The sequence below is a fragment of the Rutidosis leptorrhynchoides genome, chromosome 5 (assembly GCF_046630445.1).
Source record: "Rutidosis leptorrhynchoides isolate AG116_Rl617_1_P2 chromosome 5, CSIRO_AGI_Rlap_v1, whole genome shotgun sequence".
NCBI lineage: Eukaryota > Viridiplantae > Streptophyta > Magnoliopsida > Asterales > Asteraceae > Rutidosis > Rutidosis leptorrhynchoides.
Genome location: NC_092337.1, coordinates 418985605 through 419010513, shown reverse-complemented (window position 1 = coordinate 419010513; position 24909 = coordinate 418985605). Strand labels below are relative to the sequence as shown.

At 31.0% G+C, this 24909-nt stretch overlaps 1 protein-coding gene across 1 annotated transcript; it reads right to left on the bottom strand.

Moving 5' to 3' along the window:
- Positions 1 to 1220: 1220 nt before the first annotated feature.
- Positions 1221 to 5325, bottom strand: LOC139850310 (uncharacterized). Its single transcript, XM_071839894.1, has 10 exons — positions 5177 to 5325; positions 3914 to 4062; positions 3564 to 3695; positions 3425 to 3475; positions 2894 to 2990; positions 2723 to 2769; positions 2383 to 2599; positions 2132 to 2261; positions 2006 to 2048; positions 1221 to 1399 (listed from the first exon to the last, which is right to left on the bottom strand). Exons 1-10 carry the CDS (start codon positions 5226 to 5228, stop codon positions 1319 to 1321), a joined length of 999 nt encoding a protein of 332 aa, XP_071695995.1. The 5' UTR covers positions 5229 to 5325; the 3' UTR covers positions 1221 to 1318.
- Positions 5326 to 24909: the final 19584 nt, after the last annotated feature.

The window sequence follows — 24909 nt, the reverse complement described above, 5'->3', positions numbered from 1 at the left end:
TTTTGTTTGATGTGTTGTGAGCACGTGAACACGATCTGTATATATACTCCAGCTGTTCTGTTGTAAGTGTTCAATTACTACTTTAGGTTATCATTATAGGTATTTAGTACAAACTGATCAGAATGTGTTTACAAGGATTTTAAATTTAGTAAGGTAATACCTGTATAATGCAGAAAAGAAATGTAAAATGATTGAGTTCAAATTTACTCGTCGCAAGTAGTTATAATCATTTGATGCGATTTCATTTGTTCTTGCAGGGTTGACTTCCTTTTAGCTAAGGACTCTAACGAGTAGAGTACAAGTAGAGAGGTATGCCATTATGTGACACGTGGGTGTGATGTTGAACATTATTTCGTATTGCTCTTCAGCACCTTCGATTCAATTTTATCAATGTCAACGGTTTTTTTTTTTATCATAATGTGGCAATTCGCATTATTGTTTTTTAAGATATAAATATGAAACTTTTTTACGTTGTGTTAGTGTTATTTTGAGTGAAATAGTTGATAGCATTAAGTACGACAAGATTGGAGTTTTTAATAATTCCTGAGATTGCGATGAACACTAAACATATTGGAATAAAAAATTTGATAAGTAGTATGATGATGTCATATACTCGAATATGATTTAGATATAACTGCAGTTTCGCACCCGCTTTATAATTCTTGACATTTGACCAATGCGCCTCGGCATTAATAATACGCGTTGCCTTAGAAGCCGAGACCTGCTATGTGATAGCTCTTTGCAAATGTGGACGCGTATTCGAGCCCCGTCGGTTTCAAAAATTTGCACCTCTCGCCACAATAAGATTAGTCTCATTCCCGTCACTTGGGGGGTATTTAGTAGAAGTATTTTACAGAAATCCTACTCTTACATAGTGGATTTTGCGAGTTTCTATAGTAAAAACAGCGTTTAGCGTCCCTGCCTATCTACACATTTTGCAAATTCTTGGTATTTGAATTATCTGTAACATGTTACTACATATATCCCTTAAGGGAGAATATAGTATAGATAAAATCCATAGGAGTATAGGACTATAAATAATGTTGGCAATAATCATTAACGACTGAGGTGAATGAACATAATACATCATAGCTCATTCCATCTCTAACGATAACTATAGATTGGTCAAAAGATTAAAACATTAGAGCTAGGCCACAATCGACCGATCATAGGCGTGCTCTGTAAAAGAAGCACAATGATATACGGGAAACATTCAACTTACCCAACTGCGAAACTTAAAAGTAACCATTTTTTTCATTCGGTTTATTACACAAGATGTGAGCAGGACGAACAAGTAATACATGACATAATCAGAATTTTAGTAAAACACTCCCAGCATCTTTCCCCTTAATATGGCTTCAGCTTTCCTCACTTGCTTCACAGGTCCGATTATAAAAACCTACACGATATCGTATCAAAATTATTGTTAGCATTTCGCATTGCCAGATCGTAGTTCATTTATACTATTTGAATCATTATTACTATTTTAGCTCCATCACAAAAGGCAGTAGATAAACAAGACAACCGAAGAGAACTAAGACCACAAATATATACAAGCACTACGTATGCAGTGTAGTATTATTCTAAGTAAAGATGTCAAGTTCACCCCTATTTCTTTACAAAATGAGACAATTTGGTATATAATTTTTGGACATTATATATTATTTATTAATATAAATATCCAAGAACTTTGGGCAACAAATGTGTTCCGGGTCAATCCAATCAGAAAAAACCTGTACGAAATATACCTGTTTACCAGAACCAATGTTGACCCATTAACCAAACCGTCTCATTTTGAACATTCTTTATTATTATTAATATAAATATCCAAGAACTTTGGGCAAAAAATGTGTTCCGGGGTAAATCTAATCAGACTGAACCTATACGAAATATACCAGTGTTGACCGGAAGCAATGTTGACCCATTAACCAAACCGATCCAACCCACTTTGACACCTCTAATTAAAATACAAAGGCTCATATAGGAAATTAAAGTATTGACAAACCTTATCTGGTGGTCCCTTGGAGCCTCCAATGAATATTTCAGCACTGCCAGTACACCAAAATCATCAATTGACAAACTTAAGTAAACGACAAAATTTAAAAATTAATTTAACAAAATATATAATTACTTGCAAGACTCCTTAATAGCCAAAATGGAAGCGCCTTTTCGTCCAATAACAAGTCCCATCTTTCCAGGTGGGACATCAACGACTGACAGAATCTCTTGCTCGAAAGCATTATTATCCATGACAACATCTTCTGCAGTTTAATAAAACGTAAAATTTTATCGTCTGCTTATAATAATAATATATGAACATAAAAAGATGAAAGAAGAAACAAGAAAAGAAAGGGTAAAACCGACCCTCTGACGGCCCCACACCTGGGATTGCAGGGAGAGGTGGCCAATCTGCATAACTGTTTTCAGTAATGCAAAAACAACGACAATAAAGTTCACCACGAACAGCAAGATACCACAAAGATTTTTGGTTCATCTTCACCACCATTTTGTTATATATATACAGAAGAAAACGGACATCGTCTGTAGCTGCACGCACCATCAGTTCAGATAATGGTCTATATTTCCAGAAGTTTGGGTCCTGGTACATTACACATAGCATAGTTTATTATTATTATTATTATTACAATATCTCAGATGCCTATGTTATAGCGAAAAAAAACATATCCTAAGAAACATATATATCAGCGTGTATATGACGAACCTGCCTGAGAAGAACTCTAACTTCTTCCTTCTCAAGATAAGACATGCCTGTTTTCAATACAATAAGATGGGAATATAAGTAAGTTAATATGTTTAAGATATTGCATATAGAAAAAAAAAAAAAAAATTAAAAAATGAACAGTTATTTTTGACAAAATAAGAGGCTCAGTACCACAATAACGTGGATCGGCAAGAAGACCAACAAATGATATGTAATCATCTGGCACTTTAGTCGCACCTTCTTGTTCCTCAATTAAACTGTAAGCAATCTGTGTCACATATAAATTGGTCAGCAAAAAAAGCGGGAAGATAATACGAACAAACAATTAGCACTGTTGTAAAAGTCGGCAGAGTGTTGGTTTGGGAACTAGCCTATACTGACTTGCTCAAAAACGCCTAAACATTCGGCTTAGAATCGGTCAAATCCGGCCTGATTCGGTCAAAGTTGGGCTGAGTCGGCCAGTCTGTTGGAGCCGGTCAAAAGTCAAAGTCGTCAGAAAAATTATATTTTTTAAAATCAAATTGCCACATATATATGTCTGAAATATTTATGTCTGTTAGAAAGTCAAACGTTGGTCAATGGACGAATCGTCCCCGACTCTCGACTCTTACAACCTTGACAATTAGAACTAAATGATGCAAAATTATGACTTTACGATCCCATAAAAATAGAAGCTTTAAAGATCTATATCTATACACTCACCTGGGTATCAAAGACATTGTGTAATTTGATGTTGAACTGGAAATATAATGCCTTCAAAATGAAAGTAAACAACAAGTGTTATACAAAACCATTTTAAAACAGAATTAAAATGGTAGGTGGGATCGAATCATTAAGAGACCTCACTATCCCGTTTGCAATCATGAATAACTTTAGTGATGTAACTAGATTCAAGTGCAGGCTTACAGGCTTCCACAAGTGCCCTTCCGCCTTCAATAGCATCAACCAAATATATAGCATCTGAAAACGCTAACTGCCAAAACCATAAAAACATAGACCATTACCAATAAGCAAAAATTTCATATTAACGCAGAAATTCAGGTGTTACAAACCAATCGGATATAGGTCCAAAACAACTTATGTAGTTGAGCTATTAGTGAACAAGTGAAGCAGCAAACAAGATCACAGTCAAATGTGCGCCATTAATTTATATAAGATAACTGTGACATGCATTAGTTTACGTCAATTTACCTGCATGATACACAAAGTTCCATTGCGACAAAGGTCAACACCCTCACAGTCAAACCCAATAACTAACTTCTTATCAGGTGATGGCTGCAAGAACTCGGGCGGAAGTTGGCTTGCATGAGTAACAATATGTATAGGAACAGCGTCCCCACCTGCAAAATATAAAACATCGTGTTTTCTAAAGCCCAAGTGTTGTTGTATACACACAGTCCACCTAAAATGAAAATAGTATGGCTTTTTAAAAAAGAAAAATGAAAATAGTATGGAAGTGAATGAAAATGTAGACCATTTCAAGAAAAAACAATAGATATATAAAAATTAAACAAATCAATAACTACAACACACAAGAACCAAAGCAAATCAAACATTCAGAAATCATAGTAAAAGTCCCCCGACTAGGCCGACTAGTCCGCGACTAGGTGAGATTTTGAAGTATTCCAATTTAGTCGGATTTATTCATTCAAGGTCAAATTTTTCAATCAAAGTAAGTCAGACACTGTCAAAGTCAAAGTTTGTGAACGTTCGACTAGTACCCGACTAGTCTCTGACTCGGCCGATTAGTCTTACAAGGTCCCAGCCGATTAGTCATTACTGACTTTTACAACCTTGTATTCAGGTGAACAATGATTAACAAAATATATATCAATTACGCCGACCTGATTGTTGAAACTGCAACACCCGAGTTTCAAAGGAGTTGTTTTAACAAGGAGTATTACTCAAATGCTTTAAAAAAACCTATTTACATGAATAAATCAAAACTAGTACCCCAAAGGCCCACATAGCTAGATTCTTTTGCCAAATAAAGAAACATTACAGGTGGTATATTAGAAGGAAAAAAAAACCATATCAACTAGTCCATTTCAGTTGTATTTTTATTAGTCAAATGCTAACAAAACCCTAATTACATCAATAATTCAATACCAATTCCCCAAATAGCAAAATTCTATTGCTAGTAAAAGAAACTATTGCAGCACTTTAAATTAAAAACCATTTCAAACTACTCCATTCAGTAGTTGTTTGACTATCAGTCAAACTATTTGAAACCCTAATTACGTTGATCAAAGTTAATACAAGCAACAATTTACCACGATCGAACTTAAACCCTGAGTACCTAAGATCATAATAAGACTAGAAATTGATACAAATAACGTTAATTGAACACTGATTAATAAATAAAATAATATAATTAAAATATATATACATATACATATTTTAATAATAACAAGAGAGTATAAAAGATATAGGTATGTGTACGTATATGCAGACCTGGGTCAGAAGGGAGGGAAATATTAGTTAGATGATTAAGAGAGGACGCCATGGCGATGATCGAACCATTCAATTCAAGCACTAATAATGGCAGCCGATTAATTAACCTTTCCTCCGATCTTTACGGGCGTCGATAGATATACGGCAAATATTTTATTTTCCGATTAGATATTGGACATGCTTTACGAACTTGTACCGTACAAGTCTAAATTTTTTCTTTCTTTTTTTACTTTAACCTTGGTTACTTTCGGCCAACATGTGTAAGAGTAAGCGTGGTGTATCACGTTTGCCTCTTAATGAAATGATTCAGTGCTGAATACTGAACCATTCAGCATTCAGTGTGTTTGTTTCTGACCTCTGAATAACATATGGTGCTGAATGATTCAGAATTCAGTACTGAATGGTTCAGAATTCAGTGTTGAACCATTAACAGCCTAATTTTTCTGTGATATTCTTTTCAAATCACATCCAGAACGTGTAACCAACAAGTATATTGTATTTTTTTTATTCATTTAACACTTTAATAAGGTAATTTTACTCAATTCACATCATTTCATTTAAAACGATTATCAAACAGCTTATTTTTATTCAGAGCAAACTTTATTCAGAGGCTATGAACTATTCAGATTCTGAACCATTCAGTGCTAAATTATTCAGTTTTATCAAACGCACTCTAAGTTTCTAACAAGGAATTTTTCCCCTAAATCTTATTTTTATCCTTTTTTTTTTATCCTATATACTAAAAGAGTTCCATCTGTCGTTTAGACCTCCTCAAGCTTATCAAACGACACCAACAAAAATATTACCAAACTCCCCCCAATCAATGTTAAATATGACAATTTTTCAGGAGTAAAAACTGTAAAATTATTATTTAATTAAAAAACTTAAACAAAATCCACCCAAACTTTCTAACGGGCCACATCTTCCCGCAAGCTTTGGGGAGTTAAAAACTTTCAAAATCACCGTTCAACTCGAAATAAATTTACGAACACAACGTAACTAGCTATGCGCGAAACACACTGTTTTTAAAAAATGCTAGATATTTCGGGATATTTTTTATACATTTACATTATTACATACATGTATAATGAACAACTCAAACTAAGCACATCACATCGATAGTTCTGTTCCTTTTTTATGTGGTTTTTCCGATGGTAAAAAATGTGGAGTCCATTACGCACATTAGGTACTAACCACGTATCAATGTTAAATATGACAATTTTCATAGGTAAAAACTGTAAAATTATTATTTAATTAAAAAACTTAAACAAAATCCACTCAAACTTTCTAACGGGCCACATCTTCCCGCACGCTTTGAGTTAAAAACTTTCAAAATCACCGTTCAACTCGAAAAATTTACGAACACAACGTAACTAGCTATGCACGAAACACACTGTTTTTAAAAAAATGCTAAATATTTCGGGATATTTTTTATACATTTACATTATTACATACATGTATAATGAACAACTCAAACTAAGCACATCACATCGATGGTTCTGTTCCTTTTTTATGCGGTTTTTCCGATGGTAAAAAATGTGGAGTCCATTACGCACATTAGGTACTAACCACGTGTTTCCAGTCATACCCGTAGCAACGCGTTTTTAATTCTGTAAATACATAACGATATGTTAAATATGAATATGCAACTCGAAAAGTCATGTCGCATCGCGCGGGCCGAAATTTTTCTACTTCTCAAACATACCAAATCAGGTAAGTCAAAGGAGACCATAGAAACCAAGCTAGCTTACCCGACCCGTCTCAATACCCCAATAAGGTGGGGCTCACACCACTAGTTAGCATTCTGATCATTGACATTTAGTTTCACAAATCGTGAAAGAAAAAAAAGAAAGTAGATTGCATAAGTCAAAAATTTATTATGATTAGAAGGATTAGGTTTACTATAGAAACCGGCTAGCTTACCCGACTTGCCTCAATTGCCCCAGTAAGGTGGGGCCGGGGCCCACACAACCAGTTATCATTCTATTCATTAACATTTGGTTTCACTAGTAAATCATGAAAAAATATATATATATAAGTAGATGGCACATATCAAAAATTAGAGAACAAGTATATTGCACATTTCAAATATGATTCAAAGGATTAGTAGGTTGATTAGAAAATAAATAGATGCCACATTGCTATTTAGCACATTGCATTTTGCATGTCACATTAATGAATGACAATTTCATGTATCGTAACTTGCTTATTACAAACTCATTAATGGACAACTCTTCAAATTTAAATTGTACGTAGTCACATATTTATAAGTTTGACATGTCATGAACATGTAATATCGAACTTGAAGAATTTGAAGTATCCTTTTTTAAGTTGTTACTTTAAATGTCTACTTTAATAATTAAATAGATAAAAATAAAAGGTAAAGTTTTTTTTATACCATAAATAAATGTAAATATATACATATAAAATAAAAAGATAATAAACAAAAAATATGGTTTAACATGATATTACTTATTATGTATATTTGTCTGACGATGAATTAATAGAAAGGGAGTAATAAAATAAATAATAAATATATCCACCACAAATCCAATTTTTTAAAATTGACTTTTATAGTTATTTTGGTTAGATCGTGATTTTTTAAGTTTTCCATTTTAATTGAAACCGAACAGAATTGGTATTCAGCTTTAGTTTGGTTAGGAATTGGTTTCAGTTTCGATTTTGATTTGAGTGTCGAAATTTGTATTCGGTTTTAGTTGATTTAGATTTGCTCTGATTAATTTCAATTTTCAAAGCATAATAAAACAACCCAAATAGATCGAGAAATTCAATAACCAATGTATTGTTTCAAAACATGTGTATCGGCAGGGACATGTTAGCCATGTGTTGACTTTGTCAACCCATCCAGCGGTCCCCGGTAGCCCACTGGAGCCTGGCGAAACACCATCACCCATTTCCCCACAGCATGTCAGGCCCGATAAACGAACATGCATTGTCATTGTTTCAATCTTCGCATGCGTGGGACCAAGGGATCATTTGGGTCCGGTAAGAATGGTTTTTGACCCAATTATTTGGAAAATCCTCACCTAGTGGGAATCGAACCCCCACCTCCCCACAGCATGCCAGGCCCAATAAACAATGTATGATCACCCCTAGTTATAAAGGATGGGAAAGTGTTGTTCACAAGGAGTAACTTAAAAATGAAGATAAAAAGTTTCAAATGGGCTATTTTTACTTTTGAGTCAAACCCATTAGATCTAACAGTTTATAGATTATAATTTTGAACTACTGTTTTAACTTTTTTAAGAATAATTTATAATGGAGTAATATTTTTGTGCTAATGTAATGGTTTAATTTTAATTATATGTAAAAAAAAAAAAAAAAAAAATTTGAAGGCAGACGCATACACGCATGTTACGAATATTCATAAATAATTCTAGCATCACTTCAATATTCAATGCTGATAGATTACCTCGATATCGGTTAGTCATTAGCCCTACGGTGATTATATATTATATATGTAATTACATGGTGTGACGACCCGGAAATTTCCGACCAAATTTAAACTTAATCTTTGAATGTTTCCGACACGATAAGCAAAAGTCTGTATTGTTGAGTCTCGAAAATTTTGAACTACTTCATATATTCATTTAACCTTTGACTATGTCCGACGATTCACGAACAATTGTTTGTAAATAAATATGTATATATATGTATATATACGTATAAAAGTAAGTATATACAATAATTTAAAATAATAAAATACAATAGATCATTAAGATTAGGTATGTAAAATAATATACAAGATAAAGATAATAATTTGGTTATTAAAATAAAGCTATATATAAATGTGTATGAATTCTATAAATAATGATTATGATATATATATATATACAATATATATATATATATATATATATATATATATATATATATATATATATATATATATATATATATATATATATATATATATATATATATTGGATTATACATAAAAGGTCAAAATATTATATGATATTATTAAATGATACATAAATAATAATATATAATATTACTATATTTGTGATGACCCGGAAATTTCTGACCAAATTTAAACTTAATCTTTGTATGATTAACATTTCCGACACGATAAGCAAAGTCTGTAAAACTGAATCTTAAAATTTTTAAACTATTCAAATACCTTTCGGTTGTTCTCGACGATTCACGAACAATTATATGTAAATAGATACATATATACTATAACTTGAAAAGGTAACAATGTATTAATTGTTTGATACCGTACATTAAACTTATTGGTTTAAATATCTATTTGAACATATATGATAAGTTGGAATTGTAATTGTATGAATAACTTGCGATGTGTACTTAAAACGTGTTTATGAATATTAACTTGGTTATTAAATGTTTTGATTTAAAACAATATTATTAAATTTACTTTGATAGATAACGAGATGATGATTTATAGAAGTAAATGATCAAAACACTCGAATGTATAAGTTATATTTCGAGTGATATAATTTATGGATAGTTAAGTCTATATTTTGACAAATGTACGAGTCACGAAAGGTAAAGTGCCAGTTTTCTCAGTGTACGTAAGGACGTTCGAAAAACCGGAACCGGGACATAAGTCGTGTGACAACGTACGACTTATCGGAACAAAAATTACAAATCAACTATGCACGTGAATTTAATATAATATATAATTAATTATATAAATTATATATATTATATTTATATTTATTTAATATGTCGACAAACTAGAAGTTAAAACAGATATGAGCTGGATTTACGGGCCATGCGATCGCATGGCATTTACCCACAAAACCCATGCGATCGCATGGGGTCAAATTTCAGGAAAAGTCTATAAATTCGATCGAGTTCTGGCATAATGCACACACACATATCCATCTATATTACACTGTATTATATTTATAATTTATATTATTATTATTATTATTAATATTAAGATTATTAATATTAATCTTATTATTATTATTATTATTATTATTATTATTATTATTATTATTATTATTATTATTATTATTATTATTATTATTAATATTAATACATAAAATACTACGACGAGGTTATGAGCGTGTCACTTTCAAAACGAGTTTACGAGCAAGCTAAAGCTAAGGAAATTGTGAGTTATTGCCAAGGAGGTTATGGGTAATGTTCGGGGGTATATTTATGAATCAAACCTAGTGTTTATCATCTCCGTTACGTCTACATACTTTTCTACAATATTGAATCTCAATATTAATACGTAAGCATTTATATTTTATATTTTATAAATTAATAGTGTATACATACTAGTGCTCGAGTGTATATATTTATACATGCTTGTATACTAAATTTCGTCATTAAACAGTTTATAATGAATCACGAATTAAATACATATATTACTGGTAAAAGGTATATGATATACATGTTTTCAGAAAGCTGGCGAAAAATCAATAACTTTTCATTTAGATATCGGATAGTTTCGAAGAACGAATCAAAAGATATGGTCAACTGAATTATAATTGACGTTAATTGAAATTGCTTTTGAATCTGCAATTAGGATTTAAACAACTTGTTTACGAGATTGATAAAATGGATTTTTGAATATTACTAGCTGAGTAAATGAATCATTATATAAAACACGTCTCGTTTGGTTAAACAACTGTCAAAATTGACTTTTTGAAACGACTTTGGATAACTTTTGTGTGTCGATCTCGAGCATTAGGATTGTGATACACTATGACCTGACCTAGCTTGATAGACATTTATTGACCAACATATGTTCTCTAGGTTGAGATCTACGATTATTTGATATACCGAGTTTCTGTCACATTTTGGTGAACAACTTTATATGCTGCTAAGGTGAGTTTCATTGCTCCCTTTTTAATTGCTTTTGCAATATATATTTTTGGGCTGAGAATACATGCAATTTATTTTAAACGCAATGGATACAAGTACATACTTAATTCTACACTGAGTTTGAACCGAAAACCCCTTAGCTTTGGTAACTAGTAACTGCCAGTACATAGGATATGGACTGGTGGACGCGAATAACAGTATATGGATCCATAGGGCTTGACATCCCCGTCTGAGCTAGAGCGCTAGCCTTTTAACGGACGTGTGTTATTTGAGTTTAGGACACGTTGGTTTGCGTGTATTAAAACGAATGGGGTATTTATCATTATAACGTTAAAGCTTAGTTACCGGGGTGCTCTGTTATGTAGAATCTATTGATAAACGTTTCTGGATGAAACAACTGAAATCTTGTGATCCACTTTTATATACAGATTATGCGAAACACTAAAACTATGAACTCACCAACCTTTGTGTTGACACTTGTTAGCATGTTTATTCTCAGGTTCCCTAGAAGTCTTCCGTTGTTTGCTTATATGTTAGACAAGCTATGTGCATGGAGTTTTACATGGCATATTTTTCAAGGAAACGTTGCATTCACCAAATCATCATCATGTATCTTATTTTGACTGCATTATCAACGAAAGTACTGTTGTAAACTATTATTTATGGTGATTGTCTATATGTAGAAATAATCAGATGTCGAAAACCTTTGATTTAAATATTCATTTATGGTGTGCCTTTTTAAAAGAATGCAATGTTTACAAAACGTATCATATAGAGGTCAAATACCTCGCAATGAAATCGATGAATGACGTGTTCATCCATATAGATTTGGATCGATCGTCACAGTTGGTATCAGAGCGTTGGTCCTAGCGAACCAGGTCTTGCATGAGTGTGTCTAACTGATAGTTGTTAGGATGCATTAGTAAGTCTGGACTTCGGCCGTGTCTGCATGTCAAAAGTTTTGCTTATCATTTTTGTCGGAAATTACCTGCTTATCATTCCTAGTCTAGACACGTTTTACTGCATTGATTGCATGAATAGTGTATAGACAAAATTCATATCTTAGCGTATCTGTTACTGTAAACTTTTCCTGACATCTTCCGAAAATTTCTCCATGATTTATGGAATTTGGTATTATATATACATATGTAAATTATGTATTGAAGAATACCAAACTAAATTCTATAATCTAATTCATATAAAAAAAATCATCTCCCTAATTATACAAGATGGATCCCGTATCTAGTTCAAATTCCTTAAACTCTGACAGCTATTCCGATATGGATATTCACCTGAACTCTGAAGAAAGTGTAACCGGAATGGATCAACCAATTAGCCATCATCTATTCTGGATAAATTGGGGATGAGTTCGTAGCCTGCTTAATTATTGGAGACAAGAAGAAGGCGATCCCTTCCATCCACCACATTGCCCTCTTGGCGAAGAACCTGAAGCACTTACAGGCGAACCTGTTCGTAATACCATTTTCTCTCTCATCTCCAGAATATCTCGTCATGATCATATACTCTCTCAAATTCTGGATCTTATTCATCCGCTAGTTCGAACCGCCAATCATCCCGGTGTAGTAGAAGAAGTGAACGAGCTTCGCGCTCGGGTAGTGGCTTTGGAGAATATGGTGCAAAGGTTACAAGCACCAGCAGCATCACCGGCATCAACAGTACCACCGACAACAACACCAACAGTACCATTACCACCACCAACAACATCCGCATCGCAAACCTCAACTTCACAATCTGTTCCACGAGCATCAACGTCATATGCACCGTAGTTACCAAGAAATACCAGCAACAATAACCGATGAAGTATTAACTCATTTCCCCTGAAGAAATTTTATGTATATTTAATATATATGAATTTTGAAATCAAAATAAATCTTTTCGTACCAAGTTATTACGTGTGAATCATAACTGGTAGGTACTACTCGGTTAATTCTTATTACTAATATGCTATGATGTACATCCTTCGTTAATGACTTAACCATCATTAACTACAATCTCTGTTTCCAACTCAATGAATTCCATTTCATAATAAACTAAGTATATTATTCAATTATATGGTTGATTTTATACTTTCATCTTCGATGTATTCGAAACTTTCTAGAAAACATCATTCGTACCTTGCGAACTTAGCAAGAGTTCCATGAGCACCAACATGATTCACCGAGAAAATATCAATAAAACTGAGTATTGATTACATTAGTGAAATACTCCGTAAAGATTATTAAATATTTAATGTTTTAGAGATTATTCATTTCTAATTCAAGTCAAAAATCAAATGAGCTTAATATGATATTAACTCATCAAATCTGTATTACATCTGAAGAAAATATACATACATATATTTTCATAAAAACGGTAATAAAAATTATTTTATACAAAATATTACTTGTGAAATCTTTAACGGGTAGGTAATTCCCGGGAAATATATAAGTTCACAATTAATATGTTATACTGTACATTCTTCAACTTTGATTCAAAAATTATTAACTATGCTCACAGCGATATACAATCATTTCCATACAAATTCAATTACATATTCTGATATTGACGGATCAGAATACAAGTCAAGATTTAACGGGTGACATCATTCTTAGATCTCTACATCTTTCAAAGCTATACTTTGACTTCAAAAATGTGAAAGATCTTTTAGCATTGTTATTACTGAAAATAACCTTGAAATTTCAAAGCTATCTTTGATCTTCCGAAAAATAACCTTTCAAAGCTAACAAAAAAATAACCTTTCAAAGCTATCTTTTCAAAAAAAAAAAAAATAACCTTGCAATTTCTTTTCAAAGTATCCAGTATTATCAACCGTTCAACCAGTCAACGACTTTCAGACTTGTAACTTTGGCATATATTTTTTTTTATCGGGGAATCTTTCATGTTCCACCACATTAGCAGTAAATTTACCAACAACTTCATTGATCTTTGACCTTCCGAAAAATCATTATACTCATTGAAACCGTATCATGTACTCATCCACATCTTGTAACGACAATTGCCATACCAACTATCGGGAATTAGCAATCAGTATTTTGAAATCTTGTAGCACGTCTACGCCAACAGTTATATGTGTACATATAACGTCTACCTCCTGGACTTACATACTTCGAATGTGAAGTTTTCGAAAAACACCCCAAACTACGAAACTAGTTCTCCGAATTTTGGAAAAATGTTGATGAAGCAGCAAAAACTATAAACGACCTTAACAGTTAAAAGTTTGATGATAAAGAATAGTATGGTGGCAAAGCTGAGAAAAAGAGAAGGTTTAGAATTGAAAAACGGATTGAGCAGACCATGAAGGAGGATGTGGACAAATCACAAAGACTAAATCTACCTTCAAAGAATCCAAATGATTCATAGTCTGCTGAAATCATTAGCGAATACCTTGCTCCTTACTCTAAAACCTTTGCGGACAATATTCTTCATCATGATCTTATCATAAATATTAGAAATTCTAAGATATCATCATATCTTTCATTATAAATATCCTCCATATTTCTGGAGATATTTCCATAATCATTCTTATCGGAAATCAATTTTCTCCTTATGATATCTGTGTTACATCATAAAAGAAACTATTTTAGTTTCTAAATTCTAAAACCTTCGAGTTTAAAATATGAATATTTTTGAAGTAGTATTGGGAATTGAAGCATGAGTTAGTATAATATAAAGACACTTGTGAAAGGACCCGTTCATATACATTATAAACGATTCACAATAGTTGATTACATTGCGAGGTATTTGACCTCTATATGATACATTTTATAAACATTGCATTCGTTTTTAAAAGACAAACTTTCTTTACATCGAAAATTGACAGACATGCATACCATTTCATAATATCCACTATCCAACTATAAATTGATTTAATAATAATCTTTGATGAACTCAATGACTCGAATGCAACATTCTTCGAAATATGCTATGAAAGACTCCAAGTAATATCTTTAAAATGAGCAAATGCACTGCAAAAGATTTCTTTAACACCTGAGAATAAACATGCTTTAAAGTGTCAACCAAAAGGTTGGTGAGTTTATTAGTTTATCATAATCATTTATTTCCATCATTTTAATAGACCACAAGAATTTCATTTCCAGTTCTCATAAATATACGTCCCATGCATAGAGACAAAAATAATCATTCATATGGTGAACAACTGGTAACCGACATTAACTAGATACATATAAGAATATCCCCTATCATTCCGGGATCCTCCTTAGGACATGATATAAATTTTGAAGTACTAAAGCATCCGGTACTTTGGATGGGGTTTGTTAGGCCCAATAGATCTATCTTTAGGATTCGCGTCAATTAGGGTGTCTGTTCCCTAATTCTTAGATTACCAGACTTTAATAAAAAGGGGCATATTCGATTTCGATAATTCAACCATAGAATGTAGTTTCAATTACTTGTGTCTACTTCGTCAAACATTTATAAAAGCGCATGTATTCTCAGTCCCAAAAATATAAAGGGTAAAAAGGCAAATGAAACTCACCATATTGTATTTCGTAGTAAAAAATACATATAACGTCATTGAACAAGTGCAAGGTTGGCCTCGGATTCACGAACCTAAATTAATTATATATAATTATGTGTTGGTCAATATTTGTCTAACAAATTAGGTCAAGTCATAGTGTACCACAATCCTAATGCTCGAGACTAATATGCAAAAGTCAACAAAAGTAAATTTGACTCAAAATAATTTCCAAAAATCTATACATGATTAATATATAGTTTAAATATCGTCGTTTTATATTTTTAAATATTTTTAAAAGATTTATTAGAGTAAATAATATAATTTATTTATTAATAAATAAAATTTTATATTAAATTTATATAATATAATATACTTTTATATATATTAAGTAATAAAATTTATAGGGTTCATTTAATATCATAAAGATAATATGATAGGTATTATTAAAGTAAGTTATTACACGTAGTAAAATATGTTTGTATCACATATTTATTTGATAAAATAATATCTATAATGATAGTAAGTAAAAGTTGTATTATTTTATAATAAGAATTATTATTATAAAAATATCAATATTTATAATTACTAAGATGACATTATGATAAAACGATAATTCTAATTATGATAACTTTAATATTTACGATAATTTTTAATATTATCTTTAAAATAATAATTCTATTTAAAATAATAATAATAATAATGATATTTTATAGTAACAATGACATTTCTATTAAAATGATAATTTTTGTTAAAATGATAGTTTTAATACTAACGATACTTTTAATAATAATAGTAATGATAAAAATAATAAGAACGCTAATTTTATCTAAATCAATATCTTATAATATTTTAATTTCATCATGATACTCTTACTCATTATTTCCTAATCGTTTCGTTTAATAGCTTTTAATCGTCTTTTATATCGTGTTCATAATAATGATAATAATAGTAATCAAAATAATTAGGTGTTACAAATATCTGTTTTAATTACACTAATATTAATAATGATAGTTACTATAACATTATTAACGATAATACTAATAATTATCTTAATGATAATATAGTAATAATAATAATAACAATAACAATAACCATTTTTAAATAATGATATATAATAATGATAATAATAATAATACTAATAATAATAATAATAATAATAATAATAATAATAATAATAATAATAATAATAATAATAATTGGATAATAATAATAATACTAATTATAACTTTAACGATAATAACGATAGTAATAATAAAAAAAATAACAATTTTTAATGATAAATCCCTTTTATTGATAAAGATAATAATAATGATAATAATAAGATAAAACTAGAACGACGATAAAAACGACGATAATAATAATCATTTTTAATAAAAATATCAAAAATTCAATTGATTATAACTTCTAATTCGTTCATCGAAACCATTCGATATCTAAAGGAAAAGTCCTTAATTTTTTGCTAGCTTTCCAAGGACATGCATATCTTATACCTTATCTCAACTGCAAGTGTAACTAATTCAATATTCAACCTAACCTGTCTAAGGGCAATATCAAAAGTACAAGCATGCATAATCTTAAATACTCGAGCACTAGTCAGGGATACGCTATTATTATGTAAAAAGTTAAATTATGAGTACTCACGTATCAATATTGAGATTCAATATTGCAGGAAAGGTACGTAGACGCAACGGAAATGATAAACACTATATTGACCTCACGAGCATACCCATGAACCATACTCAATCACCTCCATAGCTATAACCCATAATTTCCTTAATCCTATCCTACTCGAAAAACAATTTCGAAATCACTCGGACAGCACTCCGTCGTAATATTTTATGTATACTAATAATATCTTGAAATAATACGGAGTAAATATATATATGTAAATCGATTGAGAGAGTTTAGAGAAAAATATTTTCAAGTTTCTATGAAATAATGAAACCTATTGAATTCTATTTATAATAGATTTTTGAATTATTAAAGTGAATTATTAAAGTATGAATTATTAAAGTGAATTATTAAAGTATGAATTATTAAAATGAATTATTAAAGTATGAATTATTAAAGTGAATTATTAAAGTATGAATTATTAAAGTGAATTATTAAAAATAAAGTAAAGGTAAAGTTTAAGTATAGTAAAAGTATAAAACTATGTACGTATAATACGCGTATAAACATATATAATATTAATTTAAATCGTTATATATATTTAATAAAATAAAATATAAATATCATTATCTTTATCATACTAGTTAAGTAATGAGTTGTCAAAAGTGGTTCTAGATATTTATAAAAGTTATATACGTTTTAATAATAAAGTTCTTTTTAAACTGAAAACGTTTTTTGTACGTTTGAAACTAAATAGATCAATCGAGTCTTTATGAGATTCAATCTTCCACTATCCTTTGTCTAGTTCTCAATGATTGACAATTTGTTCTTATTTATAAATCACTTTACCATTTTCCGAATATTGTTAAAATGAAAAGATTTCTCAAATCTACGTGGGCCTTTCAACAGAGACTTATAATCATTATTCAATATATCTGATAATTCAATTATTTGATCTTATCTTCTAATTCCATTGATAAACATTTTGAAACAGATACAATCATATAAAGTATTTAATCTAATATTTTGTTTACGTTTCAAGTTATAATATATATACACATATACATATATAATCATATTCGTTTAATGGTTCGTGAATCGTTGGAACTTGGTCGAGGTTGAATGAATGTATGAACATAGTTTAAAATTCTTGAAATTTAACTTAACAAATATTGCTTATTGTGGCGATCGCTCCAAATCCATTTGGCCGAATACGTCATTCATTGATTTCATTGCGAGGTATTTGACCTCTATATGATACGTTTTATAAGCATTGCATTCTTTTGAAAAGGCACACCATAAATGAATATTAAATCAAAGGTTTTCGACATCTGATGATTTTTACATATAAACAATCACCTTATATAATAGTTTACAACAGTACTTCCATTGACAATGCAGTCTAAATAAGGTACATGGTGATGAATTGGTGAATGCAACATTTTCTTGAAAAATATGCCATGTAAGACTCCATGCACATAACTTGTCTATCATATAAGCAAACAGCGGAAGACTTCTAGGGAACCTGAGAATAAACATGCTAACAAGTGTCAACACAAAGGTTGGTGAGTTCATAGTTTTAGTGTTTCGCATAATCTGCATATAAAAGTGGATAACAAGATTTCAGTTGTTTCATCCAGAAACGTTTATCAAAATATTCTACGAAATTGAGCACCCTGGTAACTAAACTTAACGTATATATAATTTGTACCCTTTGTATAATCATCTTAATAATACACGTAAACCAACGTGTACGCTTCTCAAATAGCATACGTCCGTTAAAAGGCTAGTGCTCTAGCTCGGACGGGGATATCAAGCCCTATGGATCCATATACTACTACTCGCGCCCACCAGTTCTTATAACTGGCAGTTACTAGTTACCAAAGCTAAGGGATTTTCGGTTCAAACTCAGTGTAGAATTTAGTATGTACTTGTATCCATTGTGTTTAAATAAAGTGTATGTATTCACAGCCCAAAAATATATATTGCAAAAGCATTTAAAAAGGGAGCAAATAAAACTCACGCATATAAATCTAGTATTTTCAGTATTTATAAACAGTCGCATGTATTCCCAGCCCAAAAATATATTGAGTAAAAGGGATCATATGAAACTCACCTTAGCAGCACATACAGTTGTTCATCGTAATGTGACCGAAACTCGGTATATCAAAGAATCGTAGATCTCAACCTAGAGAACATATGTTGGTCAATAAATGTCTATCAAGCTAGGTCAGGTCATAGTGTATCACAATCCTAATGCTCGAGATCGACATACAAAAGTTATCCAAAGTCGTTTCAAAAAGTCAATTTTGACAATAGTTTAACAAAATGAGACGTGCCTTATATAAAGATTCATTTACTCGGTTAGCAATATTTAAAAATTCACTTTATCAATCTCGTAAACAAGTTGTTTAAATCTTAATTGTAGATTCAAAAGCAATTTCAATTAACGTCAATCATAATTCAGTTGATCATATCTTTTAATCCGTTCATCGAAACTATTCGGTGTCTAAATGAAAAGTTATCGATTTTTCGCCAGCTTTCCAAAAACATGTATATCATATACCTTTTACCAGTAATATATGGATTTAATTCGTGATTCATTATAAACTGTTTAACGACGAAATTTAGCATACAAGCATTTATAAATATATATACTCGAGTACTAGACATGGATACACTATTAATATATAATAGATAAAATATAAGTACTTACGTATTAATATTGAGATTCAATATTGTAGGAAAGTACGTAGACGTAACGAGATGATAAACACTAGGTTTGATTCATAAATATATCCCCGAACATTACCCATAACCTCCTTGGCAATAACCCATAATTTCCTTAGCTCTATCCCGCTCTTAAAACCATTTTGAAAGTGACACACTCATAACCTCGTCGTAGTATTTTATGTATAATACTAATTAATAATATTAATAATAATAAGATTAATAATAATATTAATCTTAATAATAATAATAATAATAATAATAATAATAATAATAATAATAATAATAATAATAATAATAATAATAATAATAATAATAATAATAATAATATAAATATGGAGTATGATATGTATGTGTGTAAGACAGAGACCAAAATGCTTGAGCTTTTATAGGTGTGGCCTGATTCTGATGCCCATGCGATTGCATGGGTTTTATGCCTATTTGCCATGCGATTACATGGCCGTCAGATCCAGCTCACATATTTTTTGTAATTTTGTTTGTCGACATAATTTAATATAATATATATAATATATTTAATTTAAATAATTAATTATATATTATATTAAATTCACATGCATAGTTGACTTGTAATTTTTGTTCCGATAAGTCGTACGTCATCACTCGACTTATGTCCCGGTTCCGGTTTTTCGAGTGTCTCTTCGTACGTTGAGAAAACTTGTACATTACGTTTCGCGACTCGTACCTTTGTCAAAATATAGTCTTAAATTATTCCTAAACTATACCACTCAAAGTATATCTTAAACTTTCGAGTATTTTGGTCATTTACTTCTATAAATCATCGTCTCGTTATTTGTTATTATATATATAATAACAGATTGTTTTATGACCAAGTTAATATTATATTTAAATATATATATTCAATATTTAATAAACACGTTTTTAAAATACATAACACAGGTTATTCATATATCTAATTCCAACAGTTAATATTCCTTATTATTGTATGTGTCCAAGTTACGTTATTTAAACAAACACTTTATCATTTGTTCCGAATACCGTTAAAAATGAATGATTTCTCAAATCAACGTGGACCTCTCAATAGAGACCCGTAATGATATCATAATCCTTAAGAGACTCAGTAAATGTCTTTTACTTGAATCGTTTGGCATAATCTTTTAACTCCGTAGTTAAATATATCAATCAGGTAATCAATCAAATAAGATTAATGCACAGTATCATATACCCAACACTTAGTTACGTTTTCAAGTTATATTATATGTATCTATTTACATATAATTATTCGTGCATCATCGTGAATAAACGAAAGGTAATTGAATAGTTCAAGAATTTTGAGATTCAGTTTAACAGACTTTGCTTATCGTATCGAAATCATATAAGATTAAGTTTAAATTTGGTCGAAAATTTTCGGGTCATCACAGTACCTACCCGTTAAAGAAATTTCGTCCCGAAATTTGAGTGAGGTCGTCATGGCTAATAATAAAAATGTTTTCATGACGTATATGAGTCGATAATTAGAGTTTTATCACCATTGAATAATATGGATAACACAATCCAATTACTCGAAGCGTATGAGGGAAGTTATCGTAAAAGAGTGAAATGAAGAATATAGATTCGTCTTAACTCTTGACATATTAATGATTGATTTTCGTAATTTAAGGAATAGAAAATCTTCATTATCTAAATAAGATTTGATTCTTCGGAATTTAAGGAAATTGGGATTTCCTTTGATTAAATGCGTAATCTGCCTCGATTGCTATGTCTGATATTTTGCTATAAATTAACCTCTTCCGTTTCATTTATTTTCACCACTCCTATAATCTTCTTTCTTATTTCATACTTACAAAAGATTTGTGAAAATGCTTCATCCAGTTCTGATTCTTGATATTTTCTTGGCTATCATATCATTCATTCTTCTTTTTCATCTGCCACCAGAGGAGGTTATTTTCTTCTACTATTACCTTGGAGTTATATTGTTTTTCATTCTCCCGTGTCTTTATATTGCTATACGCATTGATATACACGGTTTGCAATTTCGGGGTTGTTTTCGGGCTTTATATTTTCCATTATATTTCGGAGCTTCATGCTTTCGTTTTCTCTTCCCGACTTTAAGTCAAGCGAATAATGGTTCAAAATTCGTAGATATGGATTTTGAAATGAACATAATTAATGTTCTAAGAAAGAAACGGTAATGGCACAATCTAACTTGTCAAATTACCAGAATACCTCGAAAAAGACCGAATCATCAAGAAAAATATTTTCTTAATATGTTTAGAGGTTAAATAGAATGAAAGAGTTATGTAACATGGTTCATGATGAGGGTATGATCTGTGAACCTTTATCACGTTCCATTAGAAACTCAGCATGACTTACTGTAATATAATCACGTTGATCAAGTGTCATTATATTATGTTAACTCATGCTTCAATTCCCAACATTACTTCAAAACATTTATACTTTAAACTTGAAAGTTTCAGAATTTAGAAACTAAAATAGTTTCTTTTATGGTGTAACACAGATATCGTAAAGAGAAAATTGATTTTCGATAAGAATGATTATGAAATTATCTCCAGAAATATGGAGGATATTTATAATGAAAGATACGATGATATCTTAGAATTTCTAATATCAGAGGATGATGAAGAATATTGTCCGCAAGGGTTTAGATTCGGAAGCAAGGTATTCGTTAATGGCTTCAACAGATACTGAATCATTTGGATTCTTTGAAGACAGCTTTTGTCCTTGTGATTTATCCACAGCCTCTTTCATACTTTGCTCAATCCGTTTTCCAGTTCCAAACTTTCTCTTTTTCTCAGCTTTACCACCATACTATTCTTTATCATCAAACTTTTGACTGTTAAGGTCGTTTACAGTTTTTGCTGCTTCATCAACATTTTTCCAAAATTCGGAGAACTAGTTTAGTAGTTTGGGGTGTTTTTCGGAAACTTCACATTCGAAGTATGTAAGTCCAATAGGTAGACGTTATATGTACACATATAACTGTTGGCGTAGACGTGCTACAAGATTTCAAAATACTGATTGCTAATTCCTGATAGTTAGTATGGCAATTGCCGTTACAAGATGTGGATGAGTACATGATACGGTTTCAATGAGTATAAGGATTTTTCGGAAGGCCAAAGATCAATGAAGTTGTTGATAAATTTACTGCTAATGTGGTGGAACATGAAAAGTTCCCCAGTAACAAAAACGTATATGCCAAAGTTACAAGTCTGAAAGGTCGTCGTTGACTGGTTGAACGGTTGATAATACTGGATACTTTTGGAAAGGAATTGCAAGGTTATTTTCAGTAATAACAATGCTAAAGGATCTTTCACATTTTTGAAGTCAAAGTATAGCTTTGAAAGATGTAGAGATCTAAGAATGATGTCACCCATTAAATCTTGACTTGGATTCTGATCCGTCAATATCAGAATATGTAATTGAATTTGTATGGAAACGATTGTATATCGCTGTGAGCATAGTTAATAATTTTTGAATCAAAGTTGAAGAATGTACAGTGTAACATATTAATTGTAAACTTAAATATTTCCCGGGAATTACCTACCCGTTAAAGATTTCACAAGTAATATTTTGTACAAAAGAATTTTTATTACCGTCTTTATGAAAATATATGTATGTATATTTTCTTCAGATGTAATACAGATTTGATGAGTTAATATCATATTAAGCTCATTTGATTTTTGACTTGAATTAGAAATGAATAAAACATTAAAGATTTAATAATCTTTACGGAGTATTTCACTAATGTAATCAATACTCAGTTTTATTGATATTTTCTCAGTGAATCATGTTGGTGCTCATGGAACTCTTGCTAACTTCGCAAGGTACGAATGATGTTTTCTAGAAAGTTTCGAATACATCGAAGATGAAAGTATAAAATCAACCATATAATTGAATAATATACTTAGTTTATTATGAAATGGAATTCATTGAGTTGGAAACAGAGATTGTAGTTAACGATGGTTAAGTCATTAACGAAGTATGTACATCATAGCATATTAGTAATATGAATTAACCGAGTAGTACCTACCAGTTAAGATTCACACGTAATAACTTGGTACGAAAAGATTTATTTTGATTTCAAAATTCATATATATTAAATATACATAAAATTTCTTCAGGGGAAATGAGTTAATACTTCATCGGTTATTGTTGCTGGTATTTGTTGGTAACTACGGTGCGTATGACCTTGATGCTCGTGGAACAGATTGTGAAGTTGAGGTTTGCGATGCGGATGTTGTTGGTGGTGGTAATGGTACTGTTGGTGTTGTTGTCGGTGGTACTGTTGATGCCGGTGATGCTGCTGGTGCTTGTAACCTTTGCACCATATTCTCCAAAGCCACTACCCGAGCGCGAAGCTCGTTGACTTCTTCTACTACACCGGGATGATTGTCGATTCGGACGAGCGGACGAATAAGATTTAGAATGTGAGATAGTATATAATCATGACTAGATACTCTGGAAATGAGAGAGAAAATGGTATTACGAACAGGTTCACCGGTAAGTGCTTCAGGTTCTTCGCCAAGAGGGCAATGTGGTGGATGGAAGGGATCGCCTTCTTCTTGTCTCCAATAATTAAGTAGGCTACGAACCCATCCCCAATTCATCCAGAATAGATGATGGCTAGTTGGTTGATCCATTCCAGTTACACTTTCTTCAGAGTTCAGGAGAATATCCATATCGGAATAGCTGTCGGAATTTAAGGAATTTGAACTAGATACGGGATCCATCTTGTATAATTAGATAGATGATTTTTGATATGAAATAGATTATAGAATTTAGTTTGGTATTCTTCAATACATAATTTACATATGTATATATAATACCAAATTCCATAAATCACGGAGAAATTTTCGGAAGATGTCAGGAAAAGTTTACAGTAACAGATACGCTAAGATATGAATTTTTGTCTATACACTATTTATGCAATCAATGCAGCAAAACGTGTCTAGACTTAAGAATGATAAGCATGTAATTTTTGACAAAAAATGATAAGCAAAACTTTTAACATGCAGACACGGTCGAAGTCCAGACTTACTAATGCATCTTAACAACTATCAGTTAGACA